Source organism: Acipenser ruthenus, chromosome 1 (genome assembly GCF_902713425.1).
Source record: "Acipenser ruthenus chromosome 1, fAciRut3.2 maternal haplotype, whole genome shotgun sequence".
NCBI classification, from domain to species: Eukaryota; Metazoa; Chordata; class Actinopteri; order Acipenseriformes; family Acipenseridae; genus Acipenser; species Acipenser ruthenus.
Genome location: NC_081189.1, coordinates 68,879,655 through 68,900,883, shown reverse-complemented (window position 1 = coordinate 68,900,883; position 21,229 = coordinate 68,879,655). Strand labels below are relative to the sequence as shown.

At 35.2% G+C, this 21,229-nt stretch overlaps 1 protein-coding gene across 3 annotated transcripts in view; it reads left to right on the top strand.

Annotated features, from left to right (window-relative positions):
• Positions 1-21,229, top strand: part of LOC117420975 (uncharacterized) — a 58,511-nt gene that overhangs the window by 1,379 nt on the left and 35,903 nt on the right. For 2 of the 3 annotated variants that reach the window (XR_009329326.1, XM_059028428.1), the window contains exons 2-6: positions 934-1,206; positions 9,522-9,560; positions 10,514-10,593; positions 11,435-11,534; positions 11,776-11,895. Coding sequence is in view for 2 of the 3 variants with exons in the window: in XM_059028428.1 (XP_058884411.1) it covers positions 934-1,206; positions 9,522-9,560; positions 10,514-10,593; positions 11,435-11,534; positions 11,776-11,895 (612 nt within the window). In the remaining variant the exon portion in view is untranslated. The remainder of the gene's footprint in view (positions 1-933; positions 1,207-9,521; positions 9,561-10,513; positions 10,594-11,434; positions 11,535-11,775; positions 11,896-21,229) is intronic. The other variant, XM_059028435.1, reaches the window with a different exon arrangement.

Below are 21,229 nucleotides of genomic sequence, written 5' to 3'. Positions count from 1 at the left end.
GTCAATCGCTCTTCACCTAAATGTCTTAAACACATCTTAAGTCAGGCTGTACCCATATCCGCAACAGGTCTCCAAAGTGAACAGCTCTGGCATGCTAGAACAATGTAGGTAAGGGAAGTAGGCAAGTAACTTTGGGGTAATTATTGGCTCTAAGGGCAGGGTCGGTCGGGCAGGGGTCGAAGCGGGGCTGGGCACGCACCACGGTGGGATGGGAATCTTTTAGTGAGCAGATTTGTCATCTGATTATGTGTGCAAGCTTTTAGCGCACATACTGTTTTCTATAATTTTCGTTTTCTTCCAGATGGATGTTTTGGATGTTTGTTTCTATATAACTTGTGAACAACTAGATGGATTGATTTGAAAGTTTTTATTTGCCATCTTAATGTGTTTGGGAACAAAACTTCTATTACAAAACATTCCTCCCTAACGCTGTTAAGCAAGCACCCTTCTACCTTGCGCATAAACAATTGTTATCCTCAAATATAGATACCAGCAAACTGTAAAATGTCTAGGGCAATCATCTATCACCTTCTTAGCTGTTGCACTATCCTTGCACTATTGCACTACTACTATGTAATTGTAGATATATACTGTTCTAATCCTAACCTGTTGCATATTGTACATTAGTAGTATAATTTGCACTTGCAACCCTGTACTGCCCTGTAACACCTTTAAGTCGCCTTGGATAAAGGCATCTGTCAAATAAATACATTATACAAAATAACATGAGATAAAACTAGACAACAGGTTGAGCCTTTCAATTATTCTCAAATCACTAATGAAGTAGAGAACCGAGGGTTCTCCTAATCCATATCCTCACATATTTTAGTGGCCACTAGTAAATTCAAACCAAAACTATATACATAGATCATAATATTATTTTCTGTTATAAATACCCTCCTACTGTTTACATTCTTCTTTTTTATCTTAAAGGCTTAATGTTGGCGATTACGAATGATGTTCAAGCCGAGAACAAAACTATACACAAGGAAACAGCAACTCATTTAAATTCCACAGTGGCTTCCACAGTCCCCACTACAGAAGACACTGAAACAACTGCAAGAATATCCAATAAGAAGAATGAAACCATCACTCAATATCCAAATGAAACAAATCCAGTAGATGTTTTATTTAGCACCACCACACCGCTCCCATCAGTATCTTCAACTACCAGGGCTGAGACCTCTGTGACAACCAGTACTCAAGGTAAGAACGGTTTGATCCCAAGGATATCCATCTTTCCACCACAGCTGCCTGTGTGACTGAGGGATGAGCAAAACTTATGTTAGGCAAAATAAGTTCAGCTACAGGCTTTTTAATGTTTTGTTTCTGCCTCCATAACATGTGTTTAAAACAAATAATGCCACAGTGGGCTCTATTGACAAAACTTTGTGGAGGACTGTTTTAACTTTTAAACTGTATAAACTGTAATAAATGCAAATAATTAAAAACATTCTTTTAAAAAGTCCTTACAGTTTGTGGATAGGGGGCCAGTATTTTTTTGGTATTTAGTATTTTCTTTTTTATGTCTCATTTTTGGTGTATTATGTACAGTATACTTTTTTGTGAGATATTACAAGTTGTTATGTAGACTTCAGGATTTTTTTTTTTATAACTCTTTTTGAAGAGTGTTTATTACAATTATCTTAGATTAGTGCTTTGGAAAATACGAATAAAGTGCTAACCTTCTTAAAACTGTTAACAGTTGAACTGCAAACATGATTTATATAATTGTTCAATCCTGAACAAAGCATTCCTGAAAACAATGCTAAAAAGGTTCTGAATTAGGCCCTGTGTGTCTTACAGGCACTCTGTGAGTTCTGATGTCACTGTGTTGCAATGTATGCAAGAACATTTTCTATCTAGCTGATGTGTGAAAAAATAAACCAAAACAGAGATTATAATGAAAAATGATTACTGCAATATGGGATTTTTTAAATAAAGCAAAGGTAATGCTCTTCTTGTAACCTACAGGATGTAACCCTTTAACTATTTCTGCCAGCACCTCAATTGTTTCTTAAGCTTACTATAAAATATATTCTCGTTCAAAGAAGCATAAGAAACAAGTGAGATTTTCGTCCTTCAGACTCGGACAGTTGGGGTTAGGGTTAGGGTTAGGGTTCTTATCTCACAGCCTTCCTCACAGAAAAGCAGATAGAGCTTAACAGATCTTGCTGCTACATTGCTCCAAGCAAACCACAATGCAACCTCTGCAGAGGAAACCAATAGCCAAGTCTTTTCATTTTCAAAACGTCTCATATCAGTAAAGTACTGCAGCATTTGAAGCACGTGTTGTTGAACACCATGCTCCCCCAGTATTCAACAGATGGTTGCAAAGTTGTTTTAGGTATGAGCTTCAACTGAAAACAAAAAAAAAGTCTTCTAGTGGCTGACCACAGCGCTTTGTGATTTGTTCTGTGTGTGCACAAGTTTAAGTAAATTGCATGTTAACTTGCTTGTTAGAAAAATGCAGTGTTTTTTTTTGTTTTTTTCATTTCGTGACCACACACAGACTGAGGCTGAGGTTGGGCCGAGCTGATGTTTTTGCATCAGTGTTTTCATATTCTGGTTACTCAATTTTTATACACTCACTTTTTTAGTTTTAGCAATATAAAAGTACATCAGTATGCAGTAACAGCGTCCTTTGGACCAATTATGCAATTCACTTTTAGTTAGGTGAAAGTATTGTAGGAAAATATTAATTATGTTTACTTTGTTAGATTAACACATTATCTTTAATAAATTAAAACAAATTGGATTCATATGCGCTCTGTTTATTTTGTTAGTTTCCTGAAGCCTTTTCCCAGCTAAAATTGTGCCCCTTGTCAAAAGACATCATTGAGCAGTCCATCCATAACAAATGCACAATCATATTTAGAAGTCTTTACGATCAAATATTTCTCACATATTCTTTGTGTTTATAATTTCACTAAACTACTATGTATATAAAAATACATTATACCACTACGCTAAACTACAGTGAAAGTTCAGTTTTTATTTTATAGTTCTGTAATTCACAATTCACGCTTAGGCCATTTCAACAGTAAATTGTATGTGCTTCATGCAGTGCTTACAAAGGTACCACAAAATGTTCCTGTCAGGACAACTGAGGAAGTCAGCACCTCCAGACTTTTTAAAGTAACAAAAACGCTTATTCAATGCCAGACATGAACTATAGATGTGTAATGACTGCAGCATAGGATACTGACCTTGAGGTTAGGGTTTCGGTGTAGGGAGAGGATTAGCCATTGTTTTATTAACAACAATATGACAGCCAATCAGAGTGCAGTGTCCTGACGAGAATTTTGTGTTACCTTTGTAAGGCAGCATATACTTCATGCATGATATTTCTAATGTGTAAGTCAGAGAGCAAAATAACAAGGGAGGACATCTATAGCTATGGTTTTATTCTTTCCTTCAAATCCAAATCTATATTCAGATACAATTTCCAATATGGAAACCTGTGTCTGTGCCCTAATGGAACATCTGCTACAGATCCAGTTTGGATGTGCGTCAGTTAGGTTTGGTCAGAAAGTAGATGTGACTTGTGCTATTTGGAATCAGTAGTGTATTCTATAGTATTAATTGGCAAGAAATATAATGGGCATGTTTTCATCATAAAATATTACCAGTCAATGTGTGTTGAGAACAAAAACAGATACTGTACACAGAAAAGTGCCACAGAGGTTAAAAACAAAATCAAAACTTTAAAACATGTTAGAAAAGTGGTGAAGACAGATGAGTGGCTTCTAAAATTAACAGTTATAAATTATTTATCAAAAAAATGAAATCAACAGGAACCTTGATACCTTGCTTCCAACACCTTGCAACTTTTATCAAGGTAACGGTAGCAACAGCATTCTATATGCTCAATATTTGTTTCATTATCTTCCACTGCAATATCCTGCTTCCTGTAACCTCACCACAAATTAACACGTTTTTTGAGGTGAGCACGAGAGGCAGCATTACTCTCAGCCTCTCTGGCTTTCCCCCACACCTGTATATCTATAGACCTTGCTGCAGTGTAGGATGTAAGTCGTAGTCACCAGCCTGCTCCTGTGAAACAGGACGCGCGGGAATGCACACGACAGTATCATAATACTGCCGTGTGCATATATCGTAAGTCTTAATTTTTTTTTTTTTTTACTGTAGGTTTCAGTGTTTGTTGTTTTATTGCTTTTTTTCACTGCAAGAAACACCATTTAAATACAGAATACAGGACTCTGAATCTTGCTTTCCTGTACTGTAACTTAAATTGCAGTATAAACTATATGCATATTACTGTAAATGTAATGTTTTTGAAAGTTAGATTTTTATACAAAACGTATGTGCTTTTAGGGAGTATTCCTGGTATAATGCTGTTAGATATTTTGTTTAGTTTTCTTGGTTCAGCATCATAATCTAGTGGCCATTTCATAAAGCCATCACTCTTATCTGTTATTAGGGACACTTGCGATTGGAGGTTTTGGGACACCTGCGATTGCAGGTTTTGGCTTCATGCACACCCACAGTGGCAAACAGAACCCAAATAAGCAGCCTACTCTTGAACATTTTTCATTCTAAAATGTATGCACACTTGCTTCCCTGTTCTAACAATATATATTTACAAGTCAGAGCAGGTAACGATCATACATCAATACCCAGAAGTATAGAAATAAAAACAAATTGTTATAGTATTTTTTTTTCTCAACTCAGTATCATAGGCATAAAAAGGCATTTTTGCATAAACAGACATTTGAAAGAAAGGGCATAAATAAAAAATGGTAAAACTGAGTGCGAAATAAACAAACGTTACTATGATTGATAATTTAACAGTAAAGGGCAAGTTTAAAAATAGAATATTTAAAGTGATTAAAAAGTTTTCTTACCTTTACTTGCCTATAAAGTCTGCTCTTATCTCTTTCTGGGTTGTGAAATGGTCAATGACCTGGTCGTACCAGCAAGGGTTCTTTTCCAGAGCCTTCACAATTAACTCCCTTTTCAATGGACCGATTTGCCGGGTTTTTAAGGCTTCTTGTGCCATTGTGTTTCTTGTATAGCTCTCTAGCCTTTTGAGACAGGAGAAGCTTCTTTCCACAACGGCAGATGTTGCTCCGATTGTTGCTATTATTAAACACATCAGCTTGTACAGTTGGTGCATAGCTTTGTCAAGACCACGGCCCTTGAAGTACCGCAGCAAATCTGACATTTTGCCACTGTCACCTTCCAAGTCATTGTCCGAATAGAAAACTTCCAGCTCTGTTTTCAAACGTTCCCCGTCAAAAAATCGGCTATATCCCTCTGTTAAGCAGTTAAAATCTGGGCATACGTTCTTCATTGCTGCAAATTTCTCGCGATTGAATAGCTCAAGGAATTGCAGTTTATCCAGGCTTGCATGTCGATGACAAATCTGGAGTATTAAATTGTCCGAAATGGAAAAATACAGTGTGCGGTATATTGCTGCTTTACGTCTAGGAACTCACCTTGCCGTCGGCGACTCTTTCTCCTGTGTATGTAAGCTGGGTCTTCTGTCAAGTTGGCTGTTTTTTTTTTGGACACTTTATTAAATGCTTCTTCAGTGCTTTTCTCCTCTGTAGATTCTGTTTTTGCAGAACACAACATCCATAACCTTTTGCTGAACGATATCAAATACTGTATACGTATACTATCAGAAAAAAAAAACGGGTTTAACGTGAAAAGCAGGAACGTGAATTCGAAATCTTCGCGAGTTCGAATGAACCCACGTGCACCTCTGACGGCATGCATCAGCATCCTTGCCCTCCGAGTTGACAATGCGTGAGAAAGTCGCAACCAGTTTGTCACGATTATTGCCGATCGTGCTGACAGTCATTGAACTAAAAGTTTCAGCGAGTTGGGGCATTGTTTAGCAGTCGATGAAGTTGATTTCACAGGAAATCTACAGATTCTAGTTACTGGCGCTTCGCAGAACAATTTTTTTTTATTTTTTATTTTTTTATCCCGGTACAAAATTATGATACTTTTATACCAAATATGTCATATACGTTGTTTTAAATTGTGAGTCTATTTAACGAAAGATGTTAAACGCTTATATAAGAACAACATAGAAATACTGGATATAATTCATATTAGTACTGTATTTTGTAACAGACTACTACAAACGTATTTTTTCTTAATTGGTAACATGTACCGGTAAGTACGCTTTCTTAAAAGGAAAAAAGAAACTTGGTCAAATCACGTCAAAGTGTGCTCGCTCACCGGGGCTGCACAGTACTGGTAACAAATTACAAGTACCTGGCACATCATAAATTATATCTTTCTAATTCCTGTGACTGGAGGTAATAAGTATTCTCTGTGGTTGCAAGTACATTAGCCGCCATGGTTGTTTTGACTGCCAGTATGGTGCCTGCTGGGGTCACGTGACTGCAACCCCTCACTTGGATTGTTTACATCACGTGGTTATGTTCGTTGTCTTCAGCATTATTCAAATACTGGGGACAAAGTAGAAGGTACAGATCAGTACTAAACAGTACATTTCGTCAAATATCATAGTGGAAATTGTTTAAGCAACTGATGTGTGTCAAAGATAATAATATAGGAAGGTTGGTGTTTCTTATGCGTTTCACTTAAAAAACGGACATTAGGGAGTCCGGGCTTTTTCCGGGCTGCATTTATTTTTATTTGAGGCTGAGGTCTACCCATGGATTTTATACACACTTTCTCAGTATACCAAAGGGAGATTTTAGCAACTGATCTACCACATTCACAGCCATTTAACACGGTGTCACTGGTGCCACAGAATTCACTAATTTTAATATACGAAAATTACATAGTGTTTCCTACCTTCGTCCAAAATTAAATTGAATAATATTCACCTCACATACAGAACTTTATTAAATTAAATCGCTTTAATGCGGGCAAAGATGTCTACTATCAACTTTGAATATACTCTCTCCACTAACTCCAACAGCGCATGCGTAATAGAACATTAAGGTAAAAAGTATATTGAATTTTTTTGTTGTTGTTGTTCTCTGTGCTTTGCAGGTTTTTTTATTCAGACATTTTCAAAAAACAAACAAGCATAATTCACATATGAAAAGGACATTTCTTTCAATAAACAGACTGAGCAACCTTGTACAAATAAAAAAAGAAAATAACAAAAAACACAAATACACAGGGTGGTCTATTCAGGAATCAAATTATAGAGATTATTATAAAGATCAAGGGCTTGTTTGGATTTAACCAATTTCAAAGATTGTTTATATAACTTTATCTTGTTTAAGAAAACAATAAACAGGGGTAGTTTTTTAAAAAAATTAAATATTTTGCCATAATGATGAAGTTATTATACATACATTATCCTGTCCTCCATTAGAAAACCAAACCTGATATTATTAAACATTAAAGTGGGTATGAATAGATCATTATATGTGATCCAGTACTGAAATGCATCCCAAAAGGTTTTAGTAAGTTGACATGTGAAAAAAAGATGTTCTGCCATTACAATATCTGAGTTACAAAACAAACAATGGTCAAAGTCAAAGTTAAATTTCTGTCTTAAGAAATCATTATATGGGTAAATGTCATTCATTGTTTTGAGATGAACTTCTTTAGCTTTAGGTGATAAAGCAAAAGAAAGATATCTGGTTCTTATTCTGACTATAGAACATCTAGTGAAGTCTTGTAACATATATTTCCTTTTCAAAGGTGAAGGGAAACACTTTGCAGTAAGAGTAGTTCTTAAGAATTTATTATTACATTTTGTATCTAAGAAATTACATCCATCTATAACTAATGAAAATATATGTGGTACTGCAGCAGAATAAGTCAACATTCCTTTAACTAAATTAATCATTGCTTGTGGAATTGCCTTAACCACTGTAGTATATTGTCTATTGGTGCAAACAAGATCACATTTTTGAATGAAATCGTTATACAATAGAATATATCCATTAGCATCCATTAAATGTTGAATAGACCATGCCTTTCTCCATCCATTCACTGTTAAAGAAGGAGTTTCTCTTAATTAGGATACATCTATAGTTCCAAATTGGAGTAGAATGCGGAGTGAAGTTGTGTTTATATATTAGTTTCCAATAACGGAGGACTCGCTGATAAAATGCAGATAATTTAATGGGCAGTTTAGAAATCTGCAAATCACATCTTAATAAATAATCTATACCACCAAAACTCTTAAAGATTTTAGAAGGAAAATCAAACCAAAAACTTTCACATTTTCAAATAAAACTTTGTAACCATTTTAACTTGATGGTACCATTCATTGGATCAAAGTCAATTGCATTCAGACCACCCTCCTCGATAGACTTTACAATATCCCCTTTTCTTAAAAAATGATGTTTATTTTTCCATATAAAGTTGAAATTGGCTTGGTTAATTGTCTTGATTAACTTGTCAGGGATAGCTAAGGAATAGGCTGGATATTAAGGAAGACTGTTCAATCTTTGAATTCTCCAGACAAGCTCAAAGCCAGATAAAGGCAGAACATTATCAATGGAAATATAATCTTCAAACTTAAACTTTACAATCGATAAATGTGTAGACCTGCAGCCATAGAAGCATGGATTCTGATTTTGTGAGATTTCAGAAGCTAACCAGGGCTGAGTGTGGTGGTCAATACTTGAATGGGTAGTGGTGATGCTGCTTCACTGGGCCATACAGTAACTACACTAATGCCCCATAATGGTGATAGGGGCACTGCACAGCGGGCTGTGCTGTCCTATGAGGCTTGAGGTTCTGTTCGGAGCTACTAATAATAATCGGTTATAATATACAATTCTTTGTGGTTAGCTACGCAGAGAATACGCTTATCTAGATCTTGAACACAAAAACAGAAACTGCAAGAAGTCACGTGTCTTCCAAGTCGTTTTTCATTGGTCAATGTAATTTTTAACGCACGTCAAATTGGATCAAATCGAACTTGTTTTGATTCCAAAATTGACGCATCGCCGTCGTACGACTCAGTGTGCAATAGGGAATGCACGTGATTGATTTCTTCTTAGACGCACGTTAAAATCGGATGCATAACCGGATCCAGTGTGCAATGGCTTTTATTCTCAAACTATTTCTAATGATAATGTTAATTTAGGTTTTCACAGCATTCAGAAAAATAAAGTCAACTCATAAGTCAAATTTTCAAACTACTTTTTTTATGTTTTAAAAACAACAATGAATGCTAAATGACCCTATTGTTTTCCAATGTGCTGATTAAGCATTTACACCCGAAGCTGCATGTTGGCTGATGTTTTAGGTTGGAAATTATTGTGTTCAGGACTATAAGGCATAGATTTGTATCAGCTGTACAAAAATAATTTTTGGCAACACTCTTAGCAGTCAAGGAAAGACCACTTGGCTGATTGTGGGTACTGTAAGTATTGGTTCAAAATAATATATAACAGTTTTTGTTTTTTTTTAACAAGATTGTCCACAACCATGCATTTAACCACAACCTCAATTTAAGCTTTTACAAAACATGTTTTTTGCTTCACAGGTCATATGAATAGTTTCTTGAATTCTTACTAACATGTTTTCTCTCTTTTTTTTAGAATCAACCACAACACAAGACAATTTACAAGATAAGGCTGGTAAGTATACTGCAGCAGTGCTGAAATGATCTGACAACTTCCTGAAACGGAGGCATAATAATACATGTGTACCACTTTAACGCCTACCTGAAAATAACACTACAATGTAAACCCCAAAGTCATTCTAAATAAATGAAATCAAGTTACATTAACTTAAAAATTCAAATTTTATTCCTAACACTCACCCATTTTAAGTTAGTTGAACATTCAAATGTACTTTAGTTGTTCAAACGTAAATGGTTTAAGTAGCATTTGGGGACTAGATTCCCATCAGCCCTTGCAGGACTTGTACAATTTATTTTTGGAATTGTTTGTTGTTTATTGTGTTGTTGTTTTGTGTATTTGCGGTTGCACAAGTGTGTTGTGTTTATTTGTCTCTTGTGCCCCGGCCTGCTCCCTTACATGTGCTCTCCTTGTGTTGTGTGTGGCCACCCCCAGTTCGGTGGTCAGTCTGCGGCTGTGACCTCCCTCCCTTCTCCCTACATCTCTGCATCTGCCTGGTTCCAGAACTTGTAAATGCTGCCCTAAGCGCATATGAAGAAGTGCTGCACTGGCAGCTAATAAAATAGCTTGTTAATTGCACATTCTGTTGCCTCAGCTAACTTTTTATTGTTTAAATGAAATAAAAATGTTCAAACTAACTTGACTATTAAAAAGGAAATCAAACTCAAATGGATTAAGTTACATGAATATACATGTTATGAGTTTAGTCAGCCCCAGAGAAAGTTGTTGTAACAAAAACTAATTGAGTAGCTAAACTTAATTATATTAAAGCAATGAGTTTACTCAATTTTTTTGTGTAAGTCTAAATGTAGTACCAGCAGATGGTGGCTGAAGAAACCTGTAGGAGTTGCTGTACCATCTACTGTTTTGTGTTATAAAAATAAAAATAAAAATAAAAAGCGCTTTTTTGAAGTGTCTAAATTAAATGTTCTACTGTTTTATCTTAACAGGATTTATAATTTTAGGAGCCTTTATCATCGCCATTATTCTAATTGTGATCATAATTGTGTTTTTACGCAAAAAGACTCGGGTAAGTACAGATAAAATGTATATATTTAGCCGACTGTCTATTGTTACTGTACATCATTTTGATTTTCATGAGTTTTTGATGTAAAATGATTGAATCAATACATTAGCACACACATGCTGGGAATCAGAAGATGTCGTTAGGGTCCTACCCTTCAATAAACAACCATTTCACCTTCCCACTTTTATACATGATATGTATATTATGACATGTTTGCACATGCGCTACATAGAGTTTTTTTGGAGTAAAGGGGTACATTTGGGTTTAAGTTTAAGGCTAGGGCTTCTGCACAAGAATTTAGAAGAGTATCAGTATTTCTTACTACAATGTACCCTAAGGGAAATGGTGTATTTTGGGAGGAGCTTGCTTGAAAAGTAGAAAAAAAAGTGAGATATTTAATTTAAGTACAGTCATCTCTTAACTTAAAAGGGTGCTTTTCCATTTTGAAAAAAAAAAAACCATTCATTTTCTCTATGGAGTAAAAAATAATATAACCCTATTTTTTAAATTAAAACTAAATACTGTAATGCTTATAAAAATGCCAAATGTATACATTTGATTCAATTAATTGTATGTACTTTATTTAACTTTAATTAAGTGAATCACACAGTGGTGAAACTTGTGCAGGGACCAACTGTATATAACAACCCCTCTTATGATATAAATCATGTAAATAAATGTGTGTGTGCTAAATTACAAGCAATTATTGCAAGAAGGCATGACTGTATTTACTTAAAAAATGTTTTTGGATAAGCGTTTCTATACAGCATGAAAATAATAAGTGAAGCTAATACTGGTATTTTAAACACTGGATAAGTTTTCTCTATTCCATGTATTTATTCAGAGATACTCTTTTGACCTGTACCGCAAAAATCATGAAGATGCAGGAATCCCTCTAGGTACTGTGGAGGGAGAGGGAGCTTTTGAGGCTATTGCAAGCAAAGGTTATTAATTACATTATTCACATTTTATTTTATATATATATATATATATATATATATATATATATATATATATATATATATATTTACTGTATATATATATATATTAAACATCATGTTAAATAATATACATTAAATGCAGTTAGAAAACAATGAAAAGGTTAATACCTCTCCCTGTAAAATGTGTTTTTGTTTATGTATGTATGTATGTATGTATGTATGTATTTATGTATTTATTTATCAGAGAATTCAGGCTTTGACAATGGAAAGGAAGAAAAGGTTGTTAATGACACAAAGGCGTCTCCAAAGACATCTACATCTGGGAATGGTCAAGAAAAGCCAGAGACTGTGTCAAACCCAGGAGGTATGTAGTCTTTGGAGTTGACACTGCTGGTAATCAGTAAGAAAGCAAGATGAGGCAGTTCTGCTCCAGCCATGGCCATGCATGATGCTTTTTATTCTACATAATAATTAATGCTAATGCGATGCAGGGTTTTATTAACCTGCCATTACATCCTTTGCACACTAGAAGGTGTTATCTGACAGACTGTTCTATAGATGGGCACAGAAAAAACATACATTCATTCTTACATACAGTTTACCAGTTGAGACGTATTCAATAATGCAATTTCTATACAGGCGCTGCCAGTCAGTTTTAAAAAGTGCCAGCTAACAAAACAAATTAATGATACAGATAACTGTTTTCTGGAGTTTTAACATTGAACAATTGCACATAGTTACCACAGGTTTCTTTGTTTTTAGGTGCTTTTAGGTTCTTTTTAAAAGCTGCTGTAAAGATAGAATGCCATAATTAAAATGTAAGGTTCAGTTTTTACACATTTTGAATGCACATTTAACAATAGTGACCAAACCCTCACTATGTAGCAGCATCAGAAGGAGTTTTCTGTATACAATTAGAGAATTGCTTGTCTAATTGTGATGAAAGGATCTTTTATAGCACACATTACTGAATGTGTTTTCTTAGTGGGTATATTGAGGCTGATTTTGTGGGTATATTGAGGCTGATTTTGTGTCCTTCATTCTGTTTGTCTGTTTGTCACACTTACTCTTTATCGAGAGAATTGCTTGTCCGATTGTAATTGTTGAATGTATCATAATCTGTGTATTTAAAATATTAGTATTATAAGTGCAGTTTCACTAGTGTATTAACAATTAGTAGAAACAACTTAGTGAAAATAACACAGTCTGGCTTTTAACTGAATTGTTACTTTTGAAATAATTAGCCATAATTATCTTTTTTAAACTGAAGAAAAATTTTGGAAGTAGATTGCTGAAATGGTCTATGTTCTGCTTTTTTCATTTTTTTTTTTTTTTTTTTACTATTATTCATATTGATGGAAACAGAATCCTTCTAAATAGCAAAGAAAACAAGACACAGAGTCTGAGCTGTGTCACTGAAAAATGTACAATTCTATATAACCCAGAGTTTATGATGACTGGTTTTCTGCTTACATTTCAAAAGGTAATTGAAGCATATTTCAGAGGGTGTACAATGCAACTGTGTTCAGTATTTTCAATTTTGTTCAGCTGAAAAAATATTTGCATTTATTAAATGAATGAGTGTTTTTCCAGTACAAAAACCAAAATTAGGCTGATTAGGATCTAAATATAAGGTCTTTATGACTATTACAATACAGAGTAATGGGCTACTTTTTTATGTGTTCTACTTACATTCCAGACTGGCTAGTGCACTCCAAGGACATAACGTTGTAAAGTTATAAAAGCTGAAATGTGTTCTTGCATTCAATTTTACATCTTTTTAATTTGTGTCATTTTTTTTTTTTGTAGTAGTAGTATATTAATTCATTGTGCTCCACTGTACTTTAAAGTAATTGTACTGTAGGTAACAGAATAGTTCCATAAAATGTCTCCGCCATGAACATCTATTCATAATATAGGTCTCAAATGTGCAGTTTTGAAAGAAATACATGTTTAGCAAACAAGTATTTTCATTTCAAAAAACAGTATCTGGTACTACACTAGGTTAAAGAAAACTGTTTACAAGTTATGCTTTTAACTTCCTGGGTCATTTCACCTGGATGATGAAACTGTCCCCACCCCTCCAGTGGCTTCTTTCCGGTCAGCTGCTTCCCCTATTGACTGACATGCTGTCAGCCAGTAACATGCTTTGACCCAGAAGACAATACTCAGGTGAAAAGAACCAGGGACTGCAAACAGAAAGCATTTAAGCTAAAGTAGTACCCAATATCATGTTTTAAATTAAAATACATATGTGCTATAACACATGTTTCTTTTAACTGCTGACTTGAGACCTATGTTGCTAATAGATGTGCTAAATGGCTAAGATTTATAGAATTATTTTGTTAGCTACAGTTACTTTAATACTGCATGCAAATGTTAAATGTCTATTCTGAACTAAATACTAAAGTAAAATATAAATACAAAAGTCAACAGTGTAGTTTTGAACATGATAGTCTAACCGTTGCTTTTGGTTGCGGTCAATGTATTTTATCTGTGGTTCAGGGTTGTGGTACTGTACTGTAGGCACAAATGTCTTCAGCAAATTGTTGTTGTAAATTAAGCTGGTATGTAGGCATTTTACATGAAGATTTAATCAACTGGAATAGCTAACTGGTTTGGAAGGGTGTCAGGTTTTGTTATTTGTTGTTGGACACAATTAAAATGTAACAGAGGGTGACTGCAATATAATTTAAAACGTGTAAAGATAAACAGCGATAAACCTCCGCTGGTATGTGCGCTGTACATGACATGTGTAATGAATTTGAGCCACATTATTCTACTAGATGATATGTACACATGTATCTGTCTGCTTAATTTTGCTTAACAGTGGTTTCCTTGTACACCAGAACATCGAAGCAATTGCATGTTGGAAAGCATTCTGCAACTAGGCTGCACAAAACACTGTAGATTAGACTGAGGAAAAAAAATGCGCCGGAAATATAATGTTTTAGAAATTGAGATTGAACATTCAGTAAACGTAGACAATTTTTCCTCGCTATTTTAGAGTCAGAAGAGGCTTTTAACGATGATGAAAGGTATGGTATTTTCTGCAGTCGCTGAAATACAGGAATTGTGTTGTGAAATGCAATGATACTGATCATTCAGTCAGCAAAAGATATTTAATTATTTTTATTTTTTTTGACAATAAGTTGGATAACCTTGATTCTTTTTCAACACACACACATGTTTGCACTCCTATATTTGTACAGACTTCTCATTGACTCTCATTATATATTTATTTACTATTTCTAACTCCAGTCAGACAAAACTCCACACAGGGTGAAAGTCGACAAAAAACTAAATATTTTGGCTCTTTTTTTTTTTTTCCAAGGCATATTCAGTTCTTTAAAAACGTGTTTTACAAAGTGGGGTTGTCCCCACAATGTTGTTTTTTCAGGAGTTACTGTCTTTGTGGGGGGTATTTTCTCAAATGTTGTCCGCACATTGATAGTAATACCTGCCCTCCCCCCCCCCCCCCCCCCACACAAACACACAGTACTTTTAAAACAACCCAAACAAGAGCAGTAGTTTTATTAAGCTTGTGTAATATTCATATTAAAATGACATTCTCATTGTTCCTTCACACGCTAGTTTTGAAAGGAGCGTCCATTACACTGGAGTGGGCTCTCAATACAGTACCAGAATTGAAAGAGTCACTTCCTAAATGAGTAGTACACTTCAAAGGCAATGCTGTGAGTTTAAAGTAAGTCACTTTTGAACTTGAGAAGCAAGATGGTAACCAGGTAGGCACTGCTGCATACTCATATAATCATTTTTTTTTCTAGGAAAAAAAAAAGTCTGCAGCAGAAAATATTCTGCTCTATACTCGTGCAAGTCCCCTGTTGCTCTTACTCTTACTCACAGAGAACTTATAATAAAAGGAAGTTCATTGTCATGCAGGTGCACGCAAACAGTATGATTTATTTGGGCCACTTTTAACCACTGTTGTAGACAGCACGCAAATTTGGCACAGTTGTTTCTTTTCAGTTGCAGTATTCAGATAATGTTTGAAGCCTGCTGGTGTGTGGTGTGTGTTTTTACAGCAATTGACATTTATTGATAAACCTGAGCATGTGAACGATTGGTAGATTGATTAATCGCATATGTTAGTTCCACATATGGGTGAAACTGTGAAAAGTGGCCCTACACAGTCAAATCTGAAAATCAGGATTTTGCCGTGTGTTATACATCATGCGATTTATTAAAGATCTCCAGCAACGCACACCATGGCATTTTTTTCTCCGGTGGTGCCGCATTACAATTTAGAAAATGTAATTTTGCAAACATAAAATTAATCAGAAATGAGTGCTGCCTTGAGCAAGCAGTCACAGAAAGGGTGCAGTTGATGGGGTTGGGGGCTGTGTTAAAAACATGTACAGACAGTATGGACTGCTGTTTTGGCAAAGAAAGCTATGGTGAACAGTGCCAGTGCATTTGCTGAGTGTGCTAAACAAGTGACAGATAAATGTCATTTTTATTCCAGCATCAAACATCGAGCCATCCGTACAGAGGCTAGTTAGTCCAGTAGGCAAATGTTTTTTGATTTCTGCCATAGTGCTCTACTTTAAAGTGGTGTGTGTGTTATTTATGTGGCGAGGCAGTTGCTAACCCCTCTCTTATTAGCCAAGTGTAAATGTCAACTTAACAGCACTCAAGTGTTTTGGTTTTTTTTGGTTTGATCCACATCTGTCACAGTCAACTAATTACCACCAATTAAAAAAAATGTTTAATTTACAGGAGATTTTTTTTTTTTTTTACTGAAGGCATTCAGAGGTACTAAGAAATGTATGATTGATAATTTTACAAGTTGCCACTTCACAGAATTCTAGCTTTCAATTGACTATGTTATAAAAATCTGTGTTTTCTGAGTAACGGCCATCACAATGCTAATTAATATTTACCTTTAACGACTGCATTTGGTTTCAATTCTGGTGTGGTTATCATAGCTGGCAACAAGCCTTATATACTATACAGAAAGTGCTGGCATAGTTTCAAAATGTTGTGTGTTTGTAACGTCCGTCACACACGGTTTCACCCATATGATAGATAGGTTGTATTTTTAGTTGTAGTTTAACGTAAATTAATCTACATTCTTACTTTTTAGAACGATTTTTAAGGTGTGACCTAATAGCTGACTCTTATTTAAGGTTTATTTTTTGTTTAATTTGATTTGAATTGGTTATGGCTAACTTGTGTGATAATTGATCAATATGTTATCAAATGTTTGGGGTAGATTAGAGTAATATAACAATTCCATATTATATGAGACATAAGATATGTGATTAGTTCAGTGAAGCACCTTGTAAAAAGGTAAGGCTTTCTTCTGTGTTAAATAATATACCAAAATAAACTGATCCTTAAGGGATTTGCAATGCTCTGGAATACAGCTAAATGTAGTATGTACTACAGTATGTATATTACTGTAAAGCCTGGTACTTGGTCATAACACTGCAGTTACATGTTCAGATATCAGTGGGTTATATGAACCAAAAAGTGGAAATTACAGAGTAGACTTATGATTCCTTACTGTATGTACTGGTAGACTATAGCAGGTACAGAGTAACAGCATATTAAGTATATGAGTTATTGTCACCTTTAGCTCATAGTCATTCCTAGAACAGTAAGTCAATAGACATGTTCAGTGAAAGAACAATTTACACGTAATCCTGTCTGCAACAATGTTTGCATAGAATGAATTTGGTTGTTCAGATGCAATTGCATTATAACAGTGTGTTATTTTCAGTTCAGAAGCAAACCTGAAGGGTTATATTTTTAAACTGTGAATGTATAGTTTACTTCATTGACTGGACTGTACTTGCTGTACAACCCCACAGTAAGCTAAATGTTGTTTTAGGATTAGGACGTTGTGGGTTCATTAAGCATGCTTGACAAATTAGAGTTCTGGTGCAGTGTAAATGGGCAGGGGACTTAATTTAGTGTCTGTTGGTCTATTCTCAATTGGCTAATTCTTAAACCCCAGCTACACTCAGGGAAACAAAATCTCCACACAGAAAAGAGTTCCACATCTCTTTCAGGACTGGAATCACATACATTTTATGCAATGTAAAAAATATTTTTTTGGAGATGAGTGTTCGCAGTGATTCACCATGCACGCATACTATATACTTTAATAGCTCTGACTGGGCTTTTTACTATGATTTTCTACCTTTTGCAATGCTTTTAGCATGGTACAGTGCAGTAAACTTACTGTATATAAGTGATCTTTGAAAATGCTAAGTTACTCTAATAGAAAAAAATTGAATAACCTAAAGTAGGTATTGTTTTTTGGTAACATGTGTCCTAGCTTGCCCTGCTCATAATGATCCTGATTACACTTTGTAGACTTTAAAGATCATTAGATTAAAAAGAGAAAGGAATGTATGTGGTATGTTTATTCACTTGAAAGACACTTGTGGCGTCCACCAGTCCTGTGTAATTACCGGAAAACAAAAGGCCATGGAATTCCTCTTTTTCAAGAGGTGAAACAAAATAATCTCTGGGCTGTTTACATTTGAGAGCTGAGCTGTGCGATTACTACCTGTCTCTCTCATCGGAGCATGAAGCGCATGGATAGGAAGGCTGCAGAACACTTTGCGTTCCAGTATAAAATGTGAGAGGGTGTGGGGCGGCTTTACCAAAGAATGTACGTTCCTCATGTAATGGTAAGCTATCAAACAGTATTAGATACTGGAAAAGTGTCCTGTCAACCCATATCCATGACATTTAAAATAGCTGCCACTGCAGAATCGTTTAGAGCATTTTACAGCCGTGGTGAATCACTTGGGATTGCATCATCTACCTATCCCAGGTAATCTCTGGATTACCTCTTAAAATATAGTAAGGGTTTGATGTAATTCAGGTGTATTTCTTTGTGCTGTACAATACTCTAAAACCCAGTTGTGGTTTATCCCAGAGGGTATAGGATGATCAAATCAACCCCTTTGCCCATCGTGGTCAATGTATTACTTTAAAATGCGAATTTTAGACTTTTTTTAGACTTCCAGATTCCCTGGGAAAGAGCTTTACTGCTCACTGTTTTTATAGCAACAGAGAATATTGAGGTTTACCGAGGCCAGTTACAAATGGTTGCTTAATACAGTATTAGGTCCTTGCTTATAGATTTATATCAGGCCAGTAAACATTTGTCTTCATGACTTGACTCATATAGAATTAGAATTGAGTGTCTGAGGTGATGGATGATTTTTATAATTATGAAAAAAAAAGAAAAACAATGAAGCGCAGAGTTTGCATGCACTGCACAGTTATTAAAGCTTTGTCACCGTTTTGAATTCAACAAGACACCAATCATCCACAGCAGAAGTAGTAAAACATAATAACATCCTATTCATTTATATGAAAGTCCTAATACAGGACATAAACAGGCCCATTGACTGTGGTACTGTCGGCGGTGGAAAATCTAAGCATTTAAATTCTTTCACACTGTGGTATGAGGGAACGCTCATACTTGAAACTGATCTCCTTTTATTTCTAAGAATGGATTCATGAAACTAAAAACCTGAAAAAGGAGCCTTCGATCTGAGCATATACTGTATATGGGTCTGGCATATAAAAGCAAATGGGTCCTATTTTTGTCTGTTTTAAGCCTGGACCAAATAGACTGGGGTGACTGCCACTTCAGTGTTATGTACCCATAAGAATTTATAAAAACTATTTTTACAACACAGTTAGAGACCAACACTAACTGTGTTGTCATTTACTCAGTTGCCTTCAGTACTTTACCTCATAGCATGAGGGTTAAACCACTCAGAGGGCACTAAAAGAATACATACTATTTTTTTTTTTTTTTGGTAGAACACCCTTCATAGCTCCTTTTTAAAGCCCCATTGTGTCATTATCACAAGCAGACAGAGCATTTCATTTTGGGTGACTTAGTGGCAGTGTAATCTTTTTTTTTTAGAATGGCTTTTGTTTAGTTATGACATTGTGTAAAATAAGAAATTAGATAAGGGGCTAAGGCTTTATGTGTGTTATATAGTTGGACTGTAAAGCATTACACAGCTCAGCGTCTGCATCATCATGTTGTCTGTTAAGTTTTATAGTTGCTTTAAGTCTTATTTTGAAGACAGAATTAAAATAAAGCAAAGATTTGTCTCTGGAATTTCCTATCCCCAATGTTTTTTTTGGTTTTTTTACCATTTTAATAAAATAAATAGTAGGAAAATTTTATTCAGGCTAATTACTAATTATTTGATTAACTAACAATTTTGAAATTAATGTACAGCAAGGTTAATACATTAAAATAACCGTAGGAATATTTGATGTCTGCAAAGACCGACTGTACATTGCCTTTTTTCTGGTGAAGCGTTTTAGAAATGTATAAAGATTCTTTTGTTGTAAATTATAGTGTGTGTAAAACAGCTCCTTCTACACTCACAGCAGTGGTTTGATTTTATATGAGATGCTATATTTTCAGCTGCCAGTTAATTGTGTGTCTTATTTTAAGAATGTGTTAATGCCCTTTTAACTGTGGTGTTATATTGTGTCTAGGCAATTTTAAAGGTAACTTGAGGGACTGTAAACGATTCGTATAAACTAAGCTGAATCGCAGCACTGTAGTTTTAAAGATAAACTACAGATAGCTTTTTATAGTTTAACCTATGATAGTGGCTTTGCTTTTACATTTTATTTTACAAGTTTGAATACTTTTTCAATGTACTTAAGTGGATAATGTCATTCTTCTTTCACTAACTACAGTGCCTGGCTCACTTTTAAAATGGTGCCAGGACTACACAGGAAACAAATAGTCCTGCACTAATTTATCAGATTAGCGACCTATATGCTTGTACAGCTGTTGCCAGAAGTTTTGGATCACCTATAATTTTAGGATCGAGACATAATTTTAATTTTTAAAAAAAACTATGTGAACATAATTTAGTTATTTTATGTAATCAAATAAACTACAAAATGATATCGCAAAAGTCTCCCGGAAGTAGTACAGTATTTCATGTTAGATTTCAAAATGTTTTTTCTTAAGTACTGTATGTTAACATAACATTATTCATCAGGTTTCAGTCGACTTTATGAAGCATAATGTGTGCATTTTATAGGGTGATGCAAAACTTTTGGCCATGGTTGTATGTTCTGTCATACGTACACTATGTTACCAAACAGCTTTAAAACCAAAAGAAATACATTTGGGAGTTAGTGACACTATTATGTTTCTAGCACTTGGCTAAATCCCTTGTGGAAGTGACCAGTTATCTGAGAGGCATTATCAGATACACAGTATTACCCCCCCCCCCCGCCCCACTCCCCACTGCGCTTGATACTGGGTTTCTTCCACATCTCCACTTTCTAAATCCACTTTCATTGTTCGTTAAACTGCTGTACTAAAAGTTTTATTAGAGTCTGGGACCTACACTAGTCAGAACCAACATATGCATGACCATGGCAGCCCAGAGATCCTGTTCTTTCTTCCCAAAAGAACAGTTGTCAGAAGAGGCCTGGGATGACATTGTCTGAAGCTAATGATGATCTAAAACAGACAGACCACCCTAAAAGCAATCACCCAGGAGCTCACAAAAACAAGCACGCAACCAGAATCCAGCATTGCTGCATAGTGTTGATGATGACAAATGCACCTCTGATAGGCAGCTCAATGCCAATTATAAATAAGATAAAGCTGACCTCCTTTCATAAGCCACAGCCCCATCGAATCTTCCTGTTTAAGAGAG